The 20484-nt window shown below is 44.0% G+C and overlaps 1 protein-coding gene across 3 annotated transcripts in view; it reads right to left on the bottom strand.

Moving 5' to 3' along the window:
• The window catches only part of LOC115198752 (metabotropic glutamate receptor 8-like), a 230261-nt gene that overhangs the window by 54727 nt on the left and 155050 nt on the right, over window positions 1–20484 (bottom strand). For all 3 annotated transcript variants that reach the window (XM_029760997.1, XM_029760996.1, XM_029760998.1), the window contains 3 exons: window positions 2750–2885; window positions 2383–2537; window positions 1986–2123 (listed from right to left, as the gene is read on the bottom strand). In XM_029760997.1, coding sequence (XP_029616857.1) covers window positions 1986–2123; window positions 2383–2537; window positions 2750–2885 — 429 coding nt within the window. The remainder of the gene's footprint in view (window positions 1–1985; window positions 2124–2382; window positions 2538–2749; window positions 2886–20484) is intronic.

Genomic DNA, 20484 nt, shown 5'->3' with positions numbered 1-20484 from the left:
CCCCCCCCCCACCCTCCCCCCCACCCCCACACCCCCCCCCCCCCCCCCCACCCCACACACACACACGCACCACACCACTGGCTAGAATACACTGATACATGCTGCAAACACTAACACAACCTATTCCCCAAAAGAGCAAAGCTGTCATCAAGGCAAAGGGAGGCTACTTTGAAGAATCGCAAATATAACATGTATTTTGATTTGTTTAACAATTTTTTGGTTACTATATATGATTCCATATGTGTTATTTAATAGTTTTGAAGTCCTGGATTTTGTTTCATTTTGTGCGGTATGTGTTTTACCGTGGACATTTGTGTTCGCTAGTATTCGGAGTTGAGGTTTCTCCTCTGTGTGAACTGTGTTCCTATCCTTGTGGGTGGATGCTACATTTCGTGCGGTTACCTTTTGTGTTTGCGCTATGCCTTTGGGATCGCCTGTATTAAAACATTTGATTCCCTGGAACCCATCTGCTCTCCTGCTCCTGATTCCACACACACACACCCCTCTTGTAAGAGGCTTGTTACAATAAAAGAGAGTAGCAGCGTGGAAAAATGGTTGTGTTTCTCAACACAACACTGGAACTCTTCCAAGTCATGGTAAGCTTTTGGTTTACTAATTTATTGCCACCAGGGCCCGCCAGTGTAACTGCTAGACTGTACACTGTAATGTCACTGCATGATTGTAGTGGGTTTGTTTACTAACGCATTAGTTCTATTAGCTATGTTGACTATGACATTTCTTTAGCTAATATGGGGACAATGATATAGGCTGTGTGTAGCAGTTATGGTTTGGCTTGGAAAGGTTCTTTTGCCTGGTCACATACAGCTGAAAAGGTGAGAGGAAGAGAGCGCATAGATGCGAGAAGGAATACAACGTGGCTGCTATGAAAGTGAACTGTGTTTATGAGTGCTCAGGGGGGTTTTCATTCAGCCAATTCTGTTGAAAAACTTTTGGCGGAAGCAAATGGAACAAAAACGGGGACAAACATAACTGATTTTGTTCTATAGAAAATCCTGTTTGCAACTTGTTGGACTAATGAATACACCCTAGATCAGCTCGATGCAGGCAAGACTGTTCAAGACGGTTTTGAGTGTGTCACTGTCTGTCACCTCAAATTTTTCTCTCGACCTGTGTGATCCTTCATTGTAAACTTTTATTCATAGGCTAGGTTGTAGCAACCTCATGATGGGTATAGGGCAAATCTGAGTATCATGTAGTAGCCTAAACCTATCGCTGTTACATTGAGCTGGGTGAATGGAAAATGAATGACCATCATCCAATACGCTTTAATAGAAATAAGGCCATGCTCATGAACAAAAAAATAATAATCTTAAACAGCATCGATCACCACTGTTCTTCACCACATGTACAAGTGGACCTTCAGGACACGGGGCTAGCGAGCTGTGATGGAGTCAGACACTGAAAAACCTCAAAATCTCATCTGGAACCAAAATATCAGCTGTGTCGACACACACCGATACACACATTGTCACTGATACACACACACACCATTCTACAAGCCCACACTGCACAGACTGTTTGAACACACACTGTCACACACTATTTCACACACAGTTATACACACCAACAAACACTGTTCTACAAGACCAAACTGCACAGACTGTGTACACACACTGTCACACACACTTCTCTCCAGACTCATCCATGCAGGACCAGCCAGGGGGCTCTACTGTACTCTGCATATCATTTCATGTAATTTGCACAGAGCTCTGAGCACACAGCGGGTGTTCATATAGAACAAACCATTCTCCTTAGAGAGTAAAGCTATCCATGCTCAATGACGTGTGAACAGAGTTAATATTAAGTAGCCTATCTAGGGATGATTATAGGGCATTAACTCTTCTGCCAGCCTAGATTACCCATACTCCTCTGCTTTACTACTATTCCTGGCCTACACTACCCATCCTTCACCATGTACTGAGCCAATACCCATTCTCTTGTGCTCCAGCGCCATAGCATCTTGCCTGTGCATTTCTTGGGGCTTCCGGGGCGCTTGCCATGCATTCCCAGCTTGCAGCCAAAGTTCTCCTCCCAGAACTCAGCGAACCACACGTTCCTCCTGTTGTTGGACAGAGAGCGGCTCCGGAAGTAACGGTCAAACGCTGTGGGGGAGAGGATGAGGAAGGAAGAGAGGAAGGGGGAGAGGACGGAGGAGAGGTGGAAGAGGAGATAGGAGGGGAGAAGAGGAGAGGAGAGTGAAGGGGAGGGGAGAGGGGTAGAGGAGGGGTCAGTGAGTGACATAACATGTAAATACAGACCTGTAAACATCTGGTGTGATGTGATGTCAACCTTGTTGAGGGTATACTGTGTCTAACTCGTTCCCCTCAAAACACTATCATCTAAAATGGCTTCTGTCTGTACCGTCCACGGAGGCTCGTTTGGGCAGGATGGTAACGGCTCCCTCAGCCACCCGCTCCTGGCCAATCACAGGGGAGATCTTGGAGCCCCAGCTGTCTGACCCCACCCACAGGAAGTGACCAGTCTGGTTGTTGTGTTTGGCCGCGTTCAGGATACGCCTGAGAGAGAGATAGAAGGAGGGAGAAAGGGGGTAGGGAGAGGAGGGAAGAAAAAGAGGAAGGGGAGATAGAAGGAGTCAGGACTGGAGTTTACGACCGACATGTGGTATACCGGGGTAGAAAGGTACAAGGGTGTGTGTGTAGTGGTGTAGGAATAGGCTATAGAGGCGTAGTCGTGTGTTTGGTTTTTTGGGGGGGGCTGTACGACATACCGTATGTCGTCCTCGTTGGCGAACATAATGACAGCCCTGGCGTTGGACGTCTCCAGCAGACGCATGATGATCTTATCAAACTCCCCTGGCTTGGGTTCACGTGGGATCTTCAGAGACTGGGCTATACACACCCCACCTAGAGGGAGAGAGGGGAGGGGGAGAAAAAGAGGAAAAAAAGAGAGAAAATATTAGTATCTGAATCATCCTCATCAATATGAGAACATCGTAAACAGCATTGTGACTCCCACTGCTGTGATAGAGAAAGACAAAGAGAGCTAATAGTGTTTGTTGGTCACGTGCCTGATCCTGAAGTGGCAGCCTGTTGCAATCCCGCCAGCACACAGAACCAGGATTTACACAAACACAGCGTGACAGGACATATTGGAGCGGACACACACACAGCCATATTTCATATTTAATGTTGCTGTTAATAACTCACAGTGTAGTGTCGTATAATAAGCCTTGAAACGTGATATGGGGGAGTGTGTGTGTGTGTGTGTGTTGGAGTCTCCTCAGCCAGTCTCATTAAGTTCCAGGCCATTAAATGAACATCTGTAGTGTCTGCGGAGCTCTGTATTACTGTACTTAATCAAAGCAGCGTTCTCTCCACTCACACTCACACACACACACACAATCCCGTAGAAAAATACTAATTAGCACCAAATGAATGCCCTCTCTAGAATAATGGTTGGTGTGAGACACCCTCCAACAGGCCTGCTTCTGTTCTGTTGCTTCCTCACTGCAGTCGGTCTCATAATAGGGCTACGCAATGTGTTGTACTGGGGATTGATAGGTCATTAGTAACTGTCCCATAGAGGACAAGGGTTCCCAAACACAGACAAAGCATCTGCCTCATCACGGCGCTATTAAAGTTGTATCTTCCAGGTCAAATTGATTTGACCCTTCAACCAACAATTTTGACAGACGAATTCCAACAAATTGTATTTTGAAAGACAATATTATTCTATTTTTGTCCTGTGAGTCACTTGGCTGTTTCGTCTCTTCCTTCAAACCCATCTCTCAACTCATCTCTCATGTGAACTAACCATAGTCATTACACTCTGAATAAACTCAGCCTCTTTCCCAATTCAATTACCATTCATTTCACAGTGGTTTCTCTCATTCACGCTCTCAAAGCATGGTCCCGATTTCCAAGAACTGAGAAATTGCTCTTTCATGTGCCGAAAAACTGTTTATCAAAGAAAAACAAATTATTATGCACCCAGAGTTAACTTTCAAACGCTTCTTTTTCTAATGGATGGTACTTGTTATCGTCGACATGTAGGGACCAGTGTGAGTTTTCTATGAACACACAAACCCCATCACTTACAGAGAACCAAGCATGGCAGAACATCTCTGAGAAAAAGAGAAAGAGAGAGAGGGGGAGAAAGAGAGAGAAAGAGAAAGAGAGAGAGGCAGAGACAGAGAGCAAGAGCAAGAGCGACAGATGGCAGTGGATGACTCAGAGTATTGTAGCGCACCCTGGTGGTGACACCAGCACCACTACAGCAGCCTAGCGGTCAGTACACCTGCCCTTCAGACACGCAGCTCCAAATGAAAACCACTAACAAGCTACTGAGAAAAGCAATACGGGAATATGTTTCACAGTGGGAGTTTGTGTACATACAGAGACTGAGTAGACTCTGGGTAAAAGTTAAGGCAGTAAACACACATATCTAGCATCATATCACCCCAGTGGATTATGTAGTGGGAGTTAATTAGTTAATGAATTGAAACATACTCTGCAGGCTTGCTACTCCAACAGCCGTCTCCTTCTCTGCATATCATCTTTAATCATATGATTATCAGTGCTTTATGAAAAGTCCATCTCACCTCCCGTGATCAGGAAGATATACAGTTGAAGTCGGAAGTTTACATGCACATTAGCCAAATACACTTAAACAAAGTTTTTCCACAACGACCACATTTAATCCAAGTAAAAATTCCCCGTTTTAGGTTCAGTTAGGATCACCACTTTATTTTAAGAATGTGAAATGTCAGAATAATAGTAGAGATGTGAAATGCACCAGTCCCTCCTGCAGCAAAGCACCCTCACAACATGATGCTGCCACCCCCATGTTTCACGGTTGGGATGGTGTTCTTCGGTTTGCAAGCATCCCCCTTTTTCCTCCAAATATAACAATGGTCATTATGGCCAAACAGTTCTATTTTTGTTTCATCAGACCAGAGGACATTTCTCCAAAAAGTACGATCTTTGTCCCCATGTGCAGTTGCAAACCGTAGTCGGGCTTTTTTATGCCGGTTTTGGAGCAGTGGCTTTTACCTTGCTGAGAGGCCTTTCAGGTTATGTCGATATTGGACTTGTTTTACTGTGGATATAGATATTTTTGTACCTGTTTCCTCCAGCATCTTCACAAGGTCCTTTGCTGTTGTTCTGGGATTGATTTGCACTTTTCGCACCAACGTATGTTCATCTCTAGGAAACAGAACACGTCTCCTTCCTGAGCGGTATGACGGCTGCGTGGTCCCATGGTGTTAATGCTTGCGTACTATTGTTTGTACAGATGAACGTGGTACCTTCAGGCATTTGGAAATTGCTCCCGAGGATGTGGAGGTCTACAATTTGTTTTCTGAGGTCTTGGCTGATTTCTTTTGATTTTCCCATGATGTCAAGCAAAGAGGCACTGAGTTTGAAGGTAGGCCTTGAAATACATCCACAGGTACACCTCCGATTGACTCAAATGATGTCAATTAGCCTATCAGAAGCTTCTAAAGCCATGACATCATTTTCTGGAATTTTCCAAGCTGTTTAAAGGCACAGTCAACTTAGTGTATGTAAACTTCTGACCCACTGGAATTGTGGTGTAAGTGAAATAATCTGTCTGTAAACAATTGTTGGAAAAATTACTTGTGTCATGCACAAAGTAGATGTCCTAACCGACTTGCCAAAACTATGGTTTGTTAACAAGAAATTTGTGGAGTGGTTGAAAAACGAGTTTTAATGACAACATAAGTGTATGTAAACTTCCGACTTCAACTGTATGGCTAAGGTCTTTATCAGGGTGTGTAACGTGCCTGATCATTCAATGATAATTACATCCAGCCTGTTTCCCAATGCTGGATCACATTATCTCTTTCCAGGATAATGAACTCGCTCTCCCAATTCGTTTTTTTCCTGTTCCATTACCCCACTAACATATTGAATTAAGAATGCTGACGAGATCGCTGTTCTCTCTGCCTCTACTCTACATTCCTTTTTGTCTTTTATCTCCCCCTGCTCTCTCTCCTCCATAATTTCTCAGTCTTAAAACCCACTCCTGCAGCAGTAGTTGACGTGTGTTTGTGTTTGTGTTTGTGTGTGTGTGTGTGTGTGTGTGTGTGTGTGTGTGTGTGTGTGTGTGTGTGTGTGTGTGTGTGTGTGTGTGTGTGTGTGTGTGTGTGTGTGTGTGTGTGTGTGTGTGTGTGTGTGTGTGTGTGTGTGTGTGTGTGTGTGTGTGCCTCTCACTCTGCTTCTGGTCACAGGCAGAACAATCTGGTTTTAGAGAGAAGCTGTTCATCTCCCCAAAAAATTATAATTCAACCGGCGAATCACAACTCAGCCTTGTGTGACTTATTGAACAGTTTTATAAAAGTCAATTTCACAGTGGGAAACTGTTCTATTCTCTGTTAGCTCACCTACCAATGTCATCATGTTAAAGTATAAAACATTTTGTTCAGACAGAGAGAATATAATTATTTTATACCCTTCTGAAGGATTCACCCCTATGTGCGTGCACAGTGTGTGTGTGTGTGTGTGTGTGTGTGTGTGTTCTTCCTGCTGTGACATCACTAGGAGTGCTCCTACCTGCTGGGAGGCCTGACTTCAAACAGCTCCTCTTTTCATCTAACTAGGCAAGCCAGTTAAGAATAAATTCTTATTTACAATGACGGCCTACCAAAAGGCAAAAGGCCTCCTGCAGGAAGGTCCACCTATAACCTGACGGGGGTTCCCCTCCCGCTAAGTAGAATGTCTAATAATGTTAGCTTCAAAGCGCTAGCTGCCGAGGTGACCAGGCATTTTGTAGCGGTAGCGGTGACTGTGTGGTGTGAGCGTGTGCGTGTGCGTGTGTGTAGAGGAGAGAGGCAGGAGCTGTGCTGCTGATAAATCTTTCATTACGAGACGTCGCTCTACAAAACCCGAGCACTTCTCATTTATCTCTCAGCCTGAATGTGGAACACCTCCACAATCACACCTCCACACACACACACACACACACACACACACACACACACACACACACACACACACACACACACACACACACACACACACACACACACACACACACACAGTATGATGAGTCTGTGCCACTGCAAGCTCTCTCAGACCTTCTCGGAATGGCTGAAGCTTCCCACCACATCTACCAGCACAGATGGACACACACTCACACAAGCTGCAGTCACAGATTTACAAAGAATACATTCAGAGAAGCACGCACCTGCATAGGTCCACCCACACACACTCAATTAGGAAAGCTGTCTATGCAGCCCACTCATCTTCAGCTGACATATAGGCAAGGATAATAAAAAAATATGTTCTTTTGCCAGACATCTAACAGCATCTAAGAGTATCCAGCGTCACACACACATCCATCACACACACATCAAACAAAGATCATACACACACATACATCAGACTTTCATTAACATGAAACGTCTGCAGCAGACAGACAGACAGACAGCGTCATGTACTTGATGAGGTATCAAACCATGTAATGCACAGATATACATCCATGTAGAACCAACTCCCCCAAACCACTCGCTAGAACTAGGCTATTCATATATCCAGGCCTAAAGTTGATACATACAACTCCCAGGTTTTCAAGAGATCCTGGTTGGAGGACTCTGGATTTCCTCTTTATTCTATCCCGAGTCCGGATATCTTCCAACCGGAACTTCTGGAGAACCTGGGAATTTGGAGAAAGTTACCGGAATTTTGCAACCTTATCTGGGCCTCATGATTGACAGCACTACTGGGGTTTTTTTCTCCAGGGAGATTGTTCAAGATTGAAGACGAAATTGGATGTCTATCTATGTCCTGAGGACGTTGGGAAGTGCCTTCAAAACCGGCCACTAGGGGCAACAGTGAGTGCTATTAACATCAAAAAGGCTTGGGTTTTGCTAGTGTGTTGTGATGGGGGGGGGGGGTGACTGGATAGATGTAACCCCATGGCTCTGGATCAGAAGGTTGCATGTTTGATCCCAGTCGTGTTGTTCTTTTTTACCCTATCGCAGGTATTCCCAAGCAGGGGTACGCGCAATGCCGTCAGAGGGAACGACAAATAAAATGTGATTCACATTAAAAAATATATATATATATTTTTTAAAAATTATAGTAATTCTTCACATTTTCAAACATTCCATTTCTTTTTTCCAACGGGGCTATACATTTGGGTGAGGTTTTTTTCTCGCCTGAGTAGCCTCGTTTCATTGCCAAAAATCAAATTAAACCATCTAGTGTTCAGTGAAATAACAACACAATGTCAAATACAGGTAGTCTAGTCAAATAATTAACATCCAATCACGTTAACCGTTACTCTCTCGAGGGAATTCCACTAACGGTCCTGATGTAGCCAAACGTAGCTGCTGCTCATGTTGGTATCTGTACTGATGGCGCAAAAGCCATGACAGGGAGACATAGTGGAGTGGTAACGCGTGTGCGAGCAGTTGTTCCCGATGCCACTTGGGTACACTGCAGCATCAACCGAGAGGCTCTTGCTGCCAAGGGAATGCCTGACAGCTTGAAAGACGTTTTGGACACTACAGTGAAAATGGTTTGTTAAAGCAAGGCCTCTGAACTCTCATGTTTTTTCTGCACTATGCAATGATATGGGCAGCGACCATGTAACGCTTTTACAACATACAGAAGTGCGCTGGTTATCAAGGGGCAAAGTATTGACACATTTTTTTTAATAAAGAGACGAGCTTAAAGTTTTCTTTACTGACCATAATTTTCACTTGTCTGACCGCTTGCATGATGACGAGTTTCTCACACGACTGGCCTATCTGGGTGATGTTATTTCTCCCCTGAATGATCTGGATCTAGGATTACAGGGACTCTCCGCAACTACAATCAATGTGCGGGACAAAATTGAGGCTATGATTAAGAAGTTGGAGCTCTTCTCTGTCTGCATTAACAAGGACAGCACACAGGTCTTTACATCATTGTATGATTTTTTGTGCGCAAATTAACTCAAGCTTACGGGCAATGTCAAATGTGACATTGCGAAGCACCAGAGTGAGTTGGGTGCGCAATTCCGCAGGTCCTTTCCAGAAACAGATGACACAAACAACTGGATTCATTATCCCTTTCATGCCCTGCCTCCAGTTCACTTACCGATATCTGAACAAGAGAGCCTCATCGAAATTGCTTCAAGCGGTTTTGTAAAAATGTAATTTAATTCGAAGCCACTGCCAGATTTCTGGATCAGAGTATCCTGCCTTGGCAAATCGTGCTGTTAAGACACTGATGCCTTTTGCAACCCCGTACCTATGTGAGAGTGGATTCTCGGCCCTCACTAGCATGAAAACGAAATACAGGCACAGACTGTGTGTGGAAAATGATTTAAGACTGAGACTCTCTCCAATACAACCTAACATTGCAGAGTTATGTGCATCCTTTCAAGCACACCCTTCTCATTAACCTGTGGTGAGTTATTCACAATTTTCGATGAACAAATAAGGTTTTATATGTAAGACGGTTAAATAAATAGGAAATTATTGATTATTATTCTATTGTTATTTGTACCCTGGTCCTTTAAGAGCTCTTTGTCACTTCCCACAAGCCGGGTTGTGACAAAAACTCACACGTATTCTTATGTTTAATAAATGTATCATATACAGTGGGGGGAAAAAGTATTTGATCCCCTGCTGATTTTGTACGTTTGCCCACTTACAAAGAAATGATCAGTCTATAATTTTAATGGTAGGTTTATTTGAACAGTGAGAGACAGAATAACAACAAAGAAATCCAGAAAACCGCATGTCAAAAATGTTATAAAATGATTTGCATTTTAATGAGGGAAATAAGTATTTGACCCCTCTGCAAAACATGACTTAGTACTTGGTGGCAAAACCCTTGTTGGCAATCACAGAGGTCAGACGTTTCCTGTAGTTGGCCACCAGGTTTGCACACATCTCAGGAGGGATTTTGTCCCACTCCTCTTGCAGATCTTCTCCAAGTCATTAAGGTTTCGAGGCAGATGTTTGGCAACTCGAACCTTCAGCTCCCTCCACAGATTTTCTATGGGATTAAGGTCTGGAGCCCCTCCTTTGTTGCCTTTGCCATGTGTTTTGGGTCATTGTCATTTTTTAAACATTTTTAGTCATTTAGCAGACGTTCTTATCTGACTTACAATAGTGAATGCAAACATTTCATTAAAATCGAACCCACAACCCTGGCATTGCAAACACCATGCTCTACCAACTGAGCCACACGGGACCACGTGCTGGAATACCCATCCACAACCCATTTTCTGGGTCGTGGTTGAGGGAAGGAGGTTCTCACCCAAGATTTGACGGTACATGGCCCCGTCCATCGTCCCTTTGATGCGGTGAAGTTGTCCTGTCCCCTTAGCAGAAAAACACCCCCAAAGCATAATGTTTCCACCTCCATGTTTGACGGTGGAGATGGTGTTCTTGGGGTCATAGGCATCATTCCTCCTCCTCCAAACACGGCGAGTTGAGTTGATGCCAAAGAGCTCCATTTTGGTCTCATCTGACCATAACACTTTCACCCAGTTGTCCTCTGAATCATACAGATGTTCATTGGCAAACTTCAGACGGGCATGTATATGTATTCTTGAGCAGGGGGACCTTGCGGGCGCTGCAGGCTTTCAGTCCTTCACGGCGTAGTGTGTTACCAATTGTTTTCTTGGTGACTATGGTCCCAGCTGCCTTGAGATCATTGACAAGATCCTGCCGTGTAGTTCTGGACTGATTCCTCACCGTTCTCATGATCATTGCAACTCCGCGAGGTGAGATCTTGCATGGAGCCCCAGGCCGAGGGATATTGACATTTGCGAATAATCACACCAAATGTTGTCACCTTCTCACCAAGCTGCTTGGCGATGGTCTTGTAGCCCATTCCAGCCTTGTGTAGGTCTACAATCTTGTCCCTGACATCCTTGGAGAGCTCTTTGGTCTTGGCCATGGTGGAGAGTTTGGAATCTGATTGATTGATTGCTTCTGTGGACAGGTGTCTTGCTTCTGTGGACAGGTGTCTAATCTCAGCTCGTTACCTGTATAAAAGACACCTGGGAGCCAGAAATCTTTCTGATTGAGAGGGGGTCAAATACTTATTTCCCTCATTAAAATGCAAATCAATTTATAACATTTTTGACATGCGTTTTTCTGGATATTTTTGCGTTTTTCTGTATATTTTTGTTCTTATTCTGTCTCTCACTGTTCAAATAAACCTACCATTAAAATTATAGACGGATCCTTTCTTTGTCAGTGGGCAAACGTACAAAATCAGCAGGGGATCAAATACTTTTTTCCCCCACTGTAGTGTGTGTGTGGCAGGCTTACAATGATGGCAAAAAACAACAATTGAGAGTGTGCTAACCCTGGTGGTAGAGGGGGTACGCAGCAGGAGGTTGAATGTTTGAAGGGGTACGGAAATCTAAAAAGTTTGGGAACCACTGCCTTATCGCAAACCTTAACCCTTACCTTAAAGATTCGGAATGAGGGCCTGATCTTGATGATTTAATGATTTAATTAATTTAATTTATATATACACTAGATGACTGATAGGATGTGTTGAAGCCGCCGTTCCTCCATCTTGGCACTCCCCCACCATTGTAAAAAAAATATTTTGGAAGCTATAGAAATCCAATTATTAATGTCTACATTCTTGCCACATTTATTCTATTACAGACACCTTAATGCATACCTTTATAGCATCTAATTCTGCAGTGAGGCTGGGAGAGCTTGTTGCTTTTTCACTGCCTGGTAGCAGCTGCATTTCCTCTCTCTCTCTCCCACACACAAACATCAACACCAGTGGCGGTCAGAGGACGATTCTTTTGTCCATGAGCATGGCCTTATTTCTATTACAGCATATTGGATGACTGTCATTCATATTCCATTCACCCAGTTCAATGTAACATTGATGGGTTTAGGCTACTACATGATGCTCACATTTTCACTATACCCATCATGAGGTTGCTGCAACCTGAATGAATGAAAGTTTACAACATGTAGATGCACACAGATCAAGAGAAAAATTGGAGATGACAGACAGTGACACATGGACAGACAGTGACACATTCAATACCGCCTTGCACACTCTTGCCTGCATCTAGCTTATCTAGGGTGCAATCATTAGCACAACAGTTGCAAACAAGAGTTTTTATTGGGTAAATTCCGGTATTTATCCCTGTTTTGTTTGCTTCTGTTTAAGAAAAAAAAATCAACAGAATCGGCGGAATGAATACACCCCTGATCATAGCAGCCACGTTGTGTTCATTCTGGCTTCTATGCACTCTCCTCCTCTCACCTTTAACTTTGTTTGTGGACTTCAATGAACAACACATCAGCTATACAGCATGTGACCAGGTGAAAAACCTTTCCAAGCCAAACCATGCCATAACCGCTACACACAGCCTACATCGGTGTCCCCATATTAGCTAAAGTAACGTCCTAGTCAACGAAGCTAATGGAACTAATGTGTTAGTAATCCCGCTACAATCATGCTGTAACGTTAAAGTGTTTAGACAGTAAGCAGTTACACCGGCGGGCTCCAGTGGCAATACATTAATAAAACCAACAGCTTACCTTGATGTGGAAGAATTCCAGTGTTGTGTTGGATACTCATAACCAGCTAGCTAGCATAGCATCCCTCTGTTTGAGCCGTGTACTTGAGTAACTAAACTAGCCAGCTGCATTTGCTAGCTAAGTAAGTGAAACTGAAAGTTAAAAAAATACAAAATCTCTCTCTCTCTCTTACTTCTCCTTCATTTTTGAAAAAATTAATTTACTTTCTTTGAGTCAACTAGTCACCACATTTTATGCACTGCAGTGCTAGCTTGCTGTAGCTTATGCTTTCAGTACTAGATTCCTTTTCTGATCTTTTGAATGGGTGGACAACATGTCAGTTCATGCTGCAAGAGCTCTGATAGGTTGGATGACGTCCTCCGGAAGTTGTCATAATTACTGTGTAAGTCTATGGAAGGGGGTGAGAACCAAGAGCCTCATAGGTGTTGTATTGAAGTCAATGCACCAAGAGGAGGACGGATGCTAGCTGTCCTCCGGCTACACCATGGTGCTACCCTACAGAGTGCTATTGAGGCTAATGTAGACCATTGCAAGACAGTGTTTTAATCAATTATTTGGTGACGTGAAAATATTTAGTATAGGTTTTCAATGTTTTACCATTTTTATAAAATTCACTGAGGAGGATGGTCCTCCCCTTCCTCCTCTGAGGATCCTCCACTGTAAAACACATACACAAACACGCAAACACATCCACACAAACACACATGGATAGAAACACACAGAGACAGACAGATAGACACACACACACACAGACACACACACACACACAAACAAGGCAGCTGAGCATCCTCTCACTCACACACACAAACATCATTAGCGCGGCACTAAACACTCACATTGGTTTATAAAAGGATAAAAGTTTACTTCCGACCACACTTAGCTACAAGCCCCGGGGTGAGGAGCATGGGCCTTTGAAGTAGCTGGTACAATTGGTGTGTGTGTGTGTGTGTGTGTGTGTGTTTGACATTTGTGCCTCTGTGTTGTACTTGTGTGTGTGTGTGTACAGCGAGAGTGGTGAGTGTGTGTGTCTTTGTTTTTGTGTCTGTGCATGTCTGCATCAAACAGAAAATCTTCATATCTCTCTCTGTCTCTCCATCTCTCTACCTCCATCTCTCTCCCTCTAACTCTCTCTCACTCCCTCTCTCTATCCCTCTCCCTGTTCCTCTCTCTCTCTCTCTCCCTCCCTCTCTCAGACAATAGGTATGTGTGTCTGGGGAGGACTGTGGAGTCTTGTCATCATCAGAGAACACTGGCTGATGTCAGCCTCTTTCTGAGCGCTGAGAGAAGGAGAGAGGGAGAGGATAGGCAAGGGGAGAGATCTGTGTGCTGTGAGGAGAGGAGCGAGTGAGGTAGAGGAAAGAGGGTGGGGGAGAAGGGGTAGAGGTGTAGAGGATGAGAAGAGGAGAGAGGTGGAGAGGGAGTGGGGGTGAGGGGGAGAAGAGGGCGAGAGGGTGAGAAGCTGGAGAGGGGGAGAATGGAGAGGTACTGAGAGAACAGAGGAGATTAAACTCCTGGCACAGAGCAGGATACTTGACACCACCCAGAGACCGAGAGAGAGAGCAATGTTACTGCATCTATAGGAAGCCTTAATGCCAAAGGGCTTTCAATCCTCAGACCATGTTATCAATAGTTTTGACCAGTCAGATCAATCTTCCTCTGATCCTCTGGCCAAGGAGAAGAAGAAGTGAGGGGAAAATAGAGAGGATCTAGAAGGGGGATGTCAGGTGTTGAGTGGGGGGATATGCAGTATTTTGGAGTCCAGTCACACCTGAATGACTGAGGTGCCGTGGTGCTGAAGGTCATCTACAAGCCTGGGTTTAGACAGTTTTCCTTTCCTCCTCATCCCTCTCTCTTTTTCTCCCCATCTGTGCCACGTAGGTAGATTCATCCCCTAGTGAATTGGAGGGATTTGTAGCTACAGCAGGCAAGGAGGTCACACAAATTCCCATCACCTCTGCCTGCTTATTGTCATGAGTCTTGTCCTGGAGGCAGAACTGAGCAATTTCCGCTAGGTGGGCCAGCGGCAAAGTCAAAATTGGCCATATTGTACAAATTCAAGAAAACTAAAATGTGCTTTTGGGTCTTAATTTAAGGTTTGGGTTAGGCATTAAGGTTAGCAGTGTGGTTAAGGTTAGGGTTAAGGTTAGGGTTAGGTTTAAAATCAGATTTTCTGACTTTGTGGCTGTGCTAGCTAGTGACCACTCTGCAGAGCTGCTTCCAAAAATATTAATGACAAAAAGACTAACCTGCGCTTCATACAAGCCCACAAAGCATAACCCAGCTTCAGGAACATCTGCTCTTTCTGTGACATAGTCTGACCAGGTGAATCCAGGCGAAAGCTATGATCCCCTGTTGATGTCACTTGGTAGTCCACTTCAATCAGGGTAGATGAAGGGGAGGAGACAGGTTAAAGAAGGATTTCATGGATTTTGTATGTGTGCCAATCGGAGGGTGAATGGGCAAGACAAATGTTTGAAGTTCCCCTGAACGGGGTATGGTAATAGGTGCCAGGCACACCGGTTTAAGTGTGTCAAAAACTGCAACGCTGCTGGGTTTTCCACCCTCAACAGTTTCCCATATGTATCAAGAATGGTCCACCGTGCAAAGGACATCCAGCCAACTTGACACAACTGTGGGAAGCATTGGAGTCAACATGGGCCAGCATCCCTGTTGAACGCTTTCGACACCATGTAGAGTCCATACCCCAACGAATTAAGGCTGTTCTGAGTCCAAAAGGGAGTGCTGCTCAATATTAGGAAGGTGTTCCTAATATTTTGTACACTCTTACACACATACATAGAGGGGAGGAGAGGAGAACCCAGGTCAGTCTGGGTGAAAGAGATTACCCTCTGTCCGCTCTGCATCTGAAAGGTCAGTAGACATATTACAGCTCTGCTCTACTTCCTACAGTTGGCTTTGCAGCTGGCTAGAGCTGATGATCCTAACCTGCAGCATAAGCTATGGCTTTAATATCAGATACACAGCCTTACTATCGCACGCACACACACACACACACACACACACACACACACACACACACACACGCACACACACGCACACACACGCACACACACGCACACACACACACACACACACACCTATCAGACAGAACACCCATCACACTCAGATCCGCAGATGAAATGGGATCTTGGGATGAGAGAGCGCCATCCTCTCTCCTTCTCCCTCTCTTTCAATCTCGTCTCTCTTTCCCGTCTTTCTCTCCCCTCTCTCTCTCTCTCTTTCGCACTTCCTTCACCTCCCCTCAACTCACCCTCACCACCCCAAGACAAACCACAGCCCTCGCCTCCAGCCTTTCCGGTGAGACAGGAGGAGGCGAGGAAAGATTGAGAGGAACCCACCACAATCTGAGAGACCATTATCGACCATCAATCTCCACACACACACACTGGGATATATATAAACATAACATCCCTGTAGCAACACATTATCACCACCACACAGTGACTGACTGGAAAATACAAGCCTGGCAATATGGAAATATAAATATAAAACACAATTTGTCTCTATTAAAATCTCTGCATGTCTCTCTCCCAAGGCAGAGCAGAGAAGAGCGCGAGGTGGATGTATGCCATTTGAATGGAGATGGAGGCACTGCCTATTGTCCCTGATAACATCACTGTGATTACTGCAAACATGCTGCTGAATAGCATCGTAAAGAACCAGCCCAGTGAATCCATTATGGGCGTCGCTAAGAGCGCTACGCTACGTTCACCTGCTACCCGCTGCCATTGTGTGTTATGCTAATGTGGCGCTTGCGAGATTGATGCGGTGTTAACATTGTATGGACTATTCAAATATTGATATTTCGGTTGTGCATGAGCTCTTTCTCCATTGTGGAGGGAGATGGAGGGAGAGGGGAGAGGAGGTCAATTGATTCATGCATTATGCCATTTTGAATCTTAACCTCAAATGACCTTATCTGACGCTGGATAGAGTATATTTGTTGAAACACCTTTGCCTGGAAATATTACTATTGTCTTATTTAAACTGCCAAGGTTATGAGATAGAGAGGGGAGAGAGTGAAGGAAGAGGAGGCAGAAAAGACTGAGAGGAGAGGGACGATGTTTATTCACTGAAGAAATCAAACGCATCATCCAAATAGTTTGAGCTTTTCTAATCTATACTGTCGATACATGCGAGTATGGAAGCATTAATGCACGATGTACTTGTCAGGATTCTAAGGAATGGATAGAGAAAGGCAAGGCTCTGTGCTGGGCTGGGCTGTGTATCAATGCTGTACTTATCGTCTCTCTCTTTCTCTTTCCCTCTCTCCCTGTCTGCCCTTGACCTCCACTGTCCACTGAAAGACAGCATCCCGCTGTTCCAACACTTCCTCTGATCTTCCCTCCATCCCTCCCTCCTTCCCTCCATCCCTCTTTTTCTCTCATCCTATTCCCCAAAGATATGCTGTATACACCAGCCCAGACATTGATGCTGCCTCCCTTCCTTCCTTCCTTCCTTCCTTCCTTCCTTCCTTCCTTCCTTCCTTCCTTCCTTTCTTCCTTTCTTCCTTCCTTCCTTCCTTCCTCCCTCCCTCCCTCCCTCCCTTCCTCTCTCTGTCTCTCTCTCTCTCTCCCCCCCTCTGTCAGGCTCCCTGGTGGGTATCAGTTGCTGTGTGTCACGTCACTCTTTCTCGCTCAGTAACACTTGCCAGTCTTTTCTAATCCACTCCCCTCTGTCTATGTGTCTCTATGTCTCACTCTCGCTTTGTCTCTGTCTATGTGTGTGTCCCTTTCTCTGTGCCAGGTGCTCTCCAGTGTACATTACCCTCCATGCACTTGTCAACTAACGCATGTGTAGCTGCTTGGCACACACACATGATGGGATGTGTGTTTGCCAGATGATATTTGAACAGAGGCAGAGGCATCTCTGTTTGGCAAAGCGAGAGAGGGAGAAAGAGAGAGAGAGAGAGAGAGAGAGAGAGAGAGAGATGGATGGATGGATGGATGGATGGATGGATGGATGGATGGATGGATGGTGAGAAAGAGAGAGAACATGCTAGAGCTAAATGACCTCTGGAGAGATTATTGGCATTTGGTTTAGCTTTAAAAAGTCCACAGTCAGAGGCAGTGAAAGGAGAGAGAGAGGAGGGAGTAGTAGAGTACCCTGAGAGGAGAGATAGAGGAGGGCGTAGTAGAATACCCAGAGAGGAGAGAGAGAGGAGGGCGTAGCTCATCACAGATAGACAAGAGCCCTCCCTGTGTCATGACTGTCCACGAGAAACCAAATAGGTCAGATCAGGTTTGCAAGGAATAACTTCAATCAGACCCCCTCTCACATGCATTGGTGGGGAGGAAAGAACTAGTGGTGATTAACAACTTACGTCCTGTCATAAATCAAGGGGCGAAGATTCAGGTCTCCCTCTCCAATATTCACCAAAGGAATGTACTTTGTTTCAAGAGACTTTTCCCGCCGAAACTCTAACACATTCAAAAGTGAACACTGGAGCAAAATTTCTAACATAGAACGTGGGGAAATGTCAGAGGTGATCTATAGAACACTGTCATTTTGTTTATTTTGTGATGTCATTAAAAATCTTATGAAGGATATACTGTAACTTGGAAAGTCTACTACAAAGTTTCCATACAATATGTTGTACATGTAATATGAAAAATTGTGTTTTTGTTAAGAGAGGGATATGATTTGACAAACTATAAGAGATAATTGTTTAACATAACTTTGTACAAGTGACAAGTCACGCCTCCAAGTGAGGTCAGAGACCATGGCAGCCTGATGGAACCGCCCCTTTCGAGCAAACTGTAAAATAAAAATGATGAGTAAAGAAATGAACATACTAGACCAGAAAAGCGTAAATGGAAGGAAAATACACTCTGTAGTTCTGTTCGGGACTACACGACAAGCTACCAGATACCAGATAACTACAGAGAAGAAAAACAGTAGAAGACTTGTTGGAACCCTTTTGGACAATCAGAGCCTTACAAGCGTGCCTCGAAAAGGCGGCCCTGTCCACCGAGAGAGATCCGGCGAACCAAGGCATTTCACGTAAATACATTCATGATTTCTTACTCAAAGCGAGCAGTGGTTCGTGTGAAAAGTATATGGTTACTGTGAGTGAGAGTCGTTTTTGAAAGTATCAATGTTAAGTGTCTCTGTCCCTCTCTCTCCATCTCTTTTGTAACCAGCAGCCACATTGTTGTCATTCCACTAGGGACCTGTTTTTATGTATTGTGTGTATGTTTATCCTGTGTTGCCATTTAATTAGCTAGTAAATAAATCATTTCACCAATTTGTGTAGTACTGAATCATAAGTAAGGCTCGGGTTTTTGCAGATGCAAGGAGGTTACGACTCTTCAGAATGATGAAATGATACGAGATTATGATTAATAAGTTGACTGTTTATAGGTGTGATAGGTAAAGACCTTTAATTCGGGAGATGGTAACTCTTTAAAAAACCGCTCTCGTGCTGCCCCAGATCCTAATGAGTTCATTGTTACATAATTCATTTAATCGGGTAACCATTAAACATAGTTAGTTGATTAAATAAATAACAGTCTTCAGGTTAATGTTAAAGTCAAGACACTAGGCTCTGATCCCAGACCTGTGGTCTTCAGCCAAATCCTCTGACTATCACTGATACACACTGTACAGTATGTTTGTCATGGCATGACAACGGCTGTCAGAGGAGTTGGCTAATAGCATAGATCTGAGACTTTTTCCCAACTCTTCCAACTGTCACTGTTCATGCCAAACATAGTCAGGTCCACAATTATTGGCACCCTTGATAAAGATGAGCAAAAAGAAATAATGCAAATACTGAGCTACATAGCAAAATGTAGATTTTTAACCACAAAATCAACATTTTGCAATGACCATTGAGTTGACCCCATTGAAAACCTGTGTTTTTAATTGAAGAGGGCAGTCCATAAGAGGAAACGAAGGATATCAAGGATCTGAAAAGATTCTGCATGGAGGGATGGCCCAATATCCTTCAATGTGTTCTCCAATTGTAACGGTCGTCGTATGAAAGGGACCAAGGCGCTGGGGTTGAGTGCTCATTTTAACTTTTAATATCAAACACTGAAAACACAAAACAAGAAAACTAACGCACAGTAATGCAGGCTACACACAGCAATGCACAAACACCTTCCCACAAAGGGACAGGTGAAACAGGGCTACCTAAGTATGACTCTCAATCAGCAACAACGATGTACAGCTGTTCCTGATTGAGAACCATACCAGGCCAAACAAAGAAATACACAACATAGAAAACCATAGAAATACAAAACAAGAACATTACCCAAAAACCCCAGAACACATAAATCAAACACCCCTCTTACATAAATACATATCCCATAAACCCCGAACCACATAAAACAAATATCCCCTGCCACGTCCTGACCAAACTACAATAACCAATAATCCCTATACTGGTCAGGACGTGACACCAATCTCATAAAATATTTTAGAAAAATTCTGTGTCGTTATAATCGCAAGGGGAGGTTGCTGGAGTATTGAAAACAGGGGTGCAAAATACTTTTGACCTCTATCTATTTTCAATTTTTTTTTTGCGTTACTTGTTTAAAAAATCTATTTCTCTGAGCAAATACACTAGTATAAAATAATGTAATTTTTCTATTTTTGGGGGGCATACAATATACCTCAAAATTTGTATTATTTATTTTATACAGTATTTTTTTACTCATCTTTATCAAGGGTGCCAATATATATAGATATTTATTTCAATGTTTAACAGTTTTAGCATCACTCTGGTCATTTCTTTCCCAATTTAGACCAGCCCACTGAAGATGGACTGGCCCACTGGGCATTTTCCTGAACTGGCCTATGCTCAGTCCATTTCTGCATCTTCCCCAATGGTTATGGTAAGGGCTAAGGGAAGGTAATCTAATCTGATCCCAAATATGTGCATTGGGGCAACATTTATTACAAGGCCTCCCCAGTAATTTCTCTGTGGGGAT

The sequence above is a fragment of the Salmo trutta genome, chromosome 8 (assembly GCF_901001165.1).
Source record: "Salmo trutta chromosome 8, fSalTru1.1, whole genome shotgun sequence".
Taxonomy (NCBI): Eukaryota; Metazoa; Chordata; class Actinopteri; order Salmoniformes; family Salmonidae; genus Salmo; species Salmo trutta.
The sequence above is the reverse complement of the archived record's forward strand: the minus strand, read 5'-3'. Positions and strand labels throughout refer to the sequence as shown.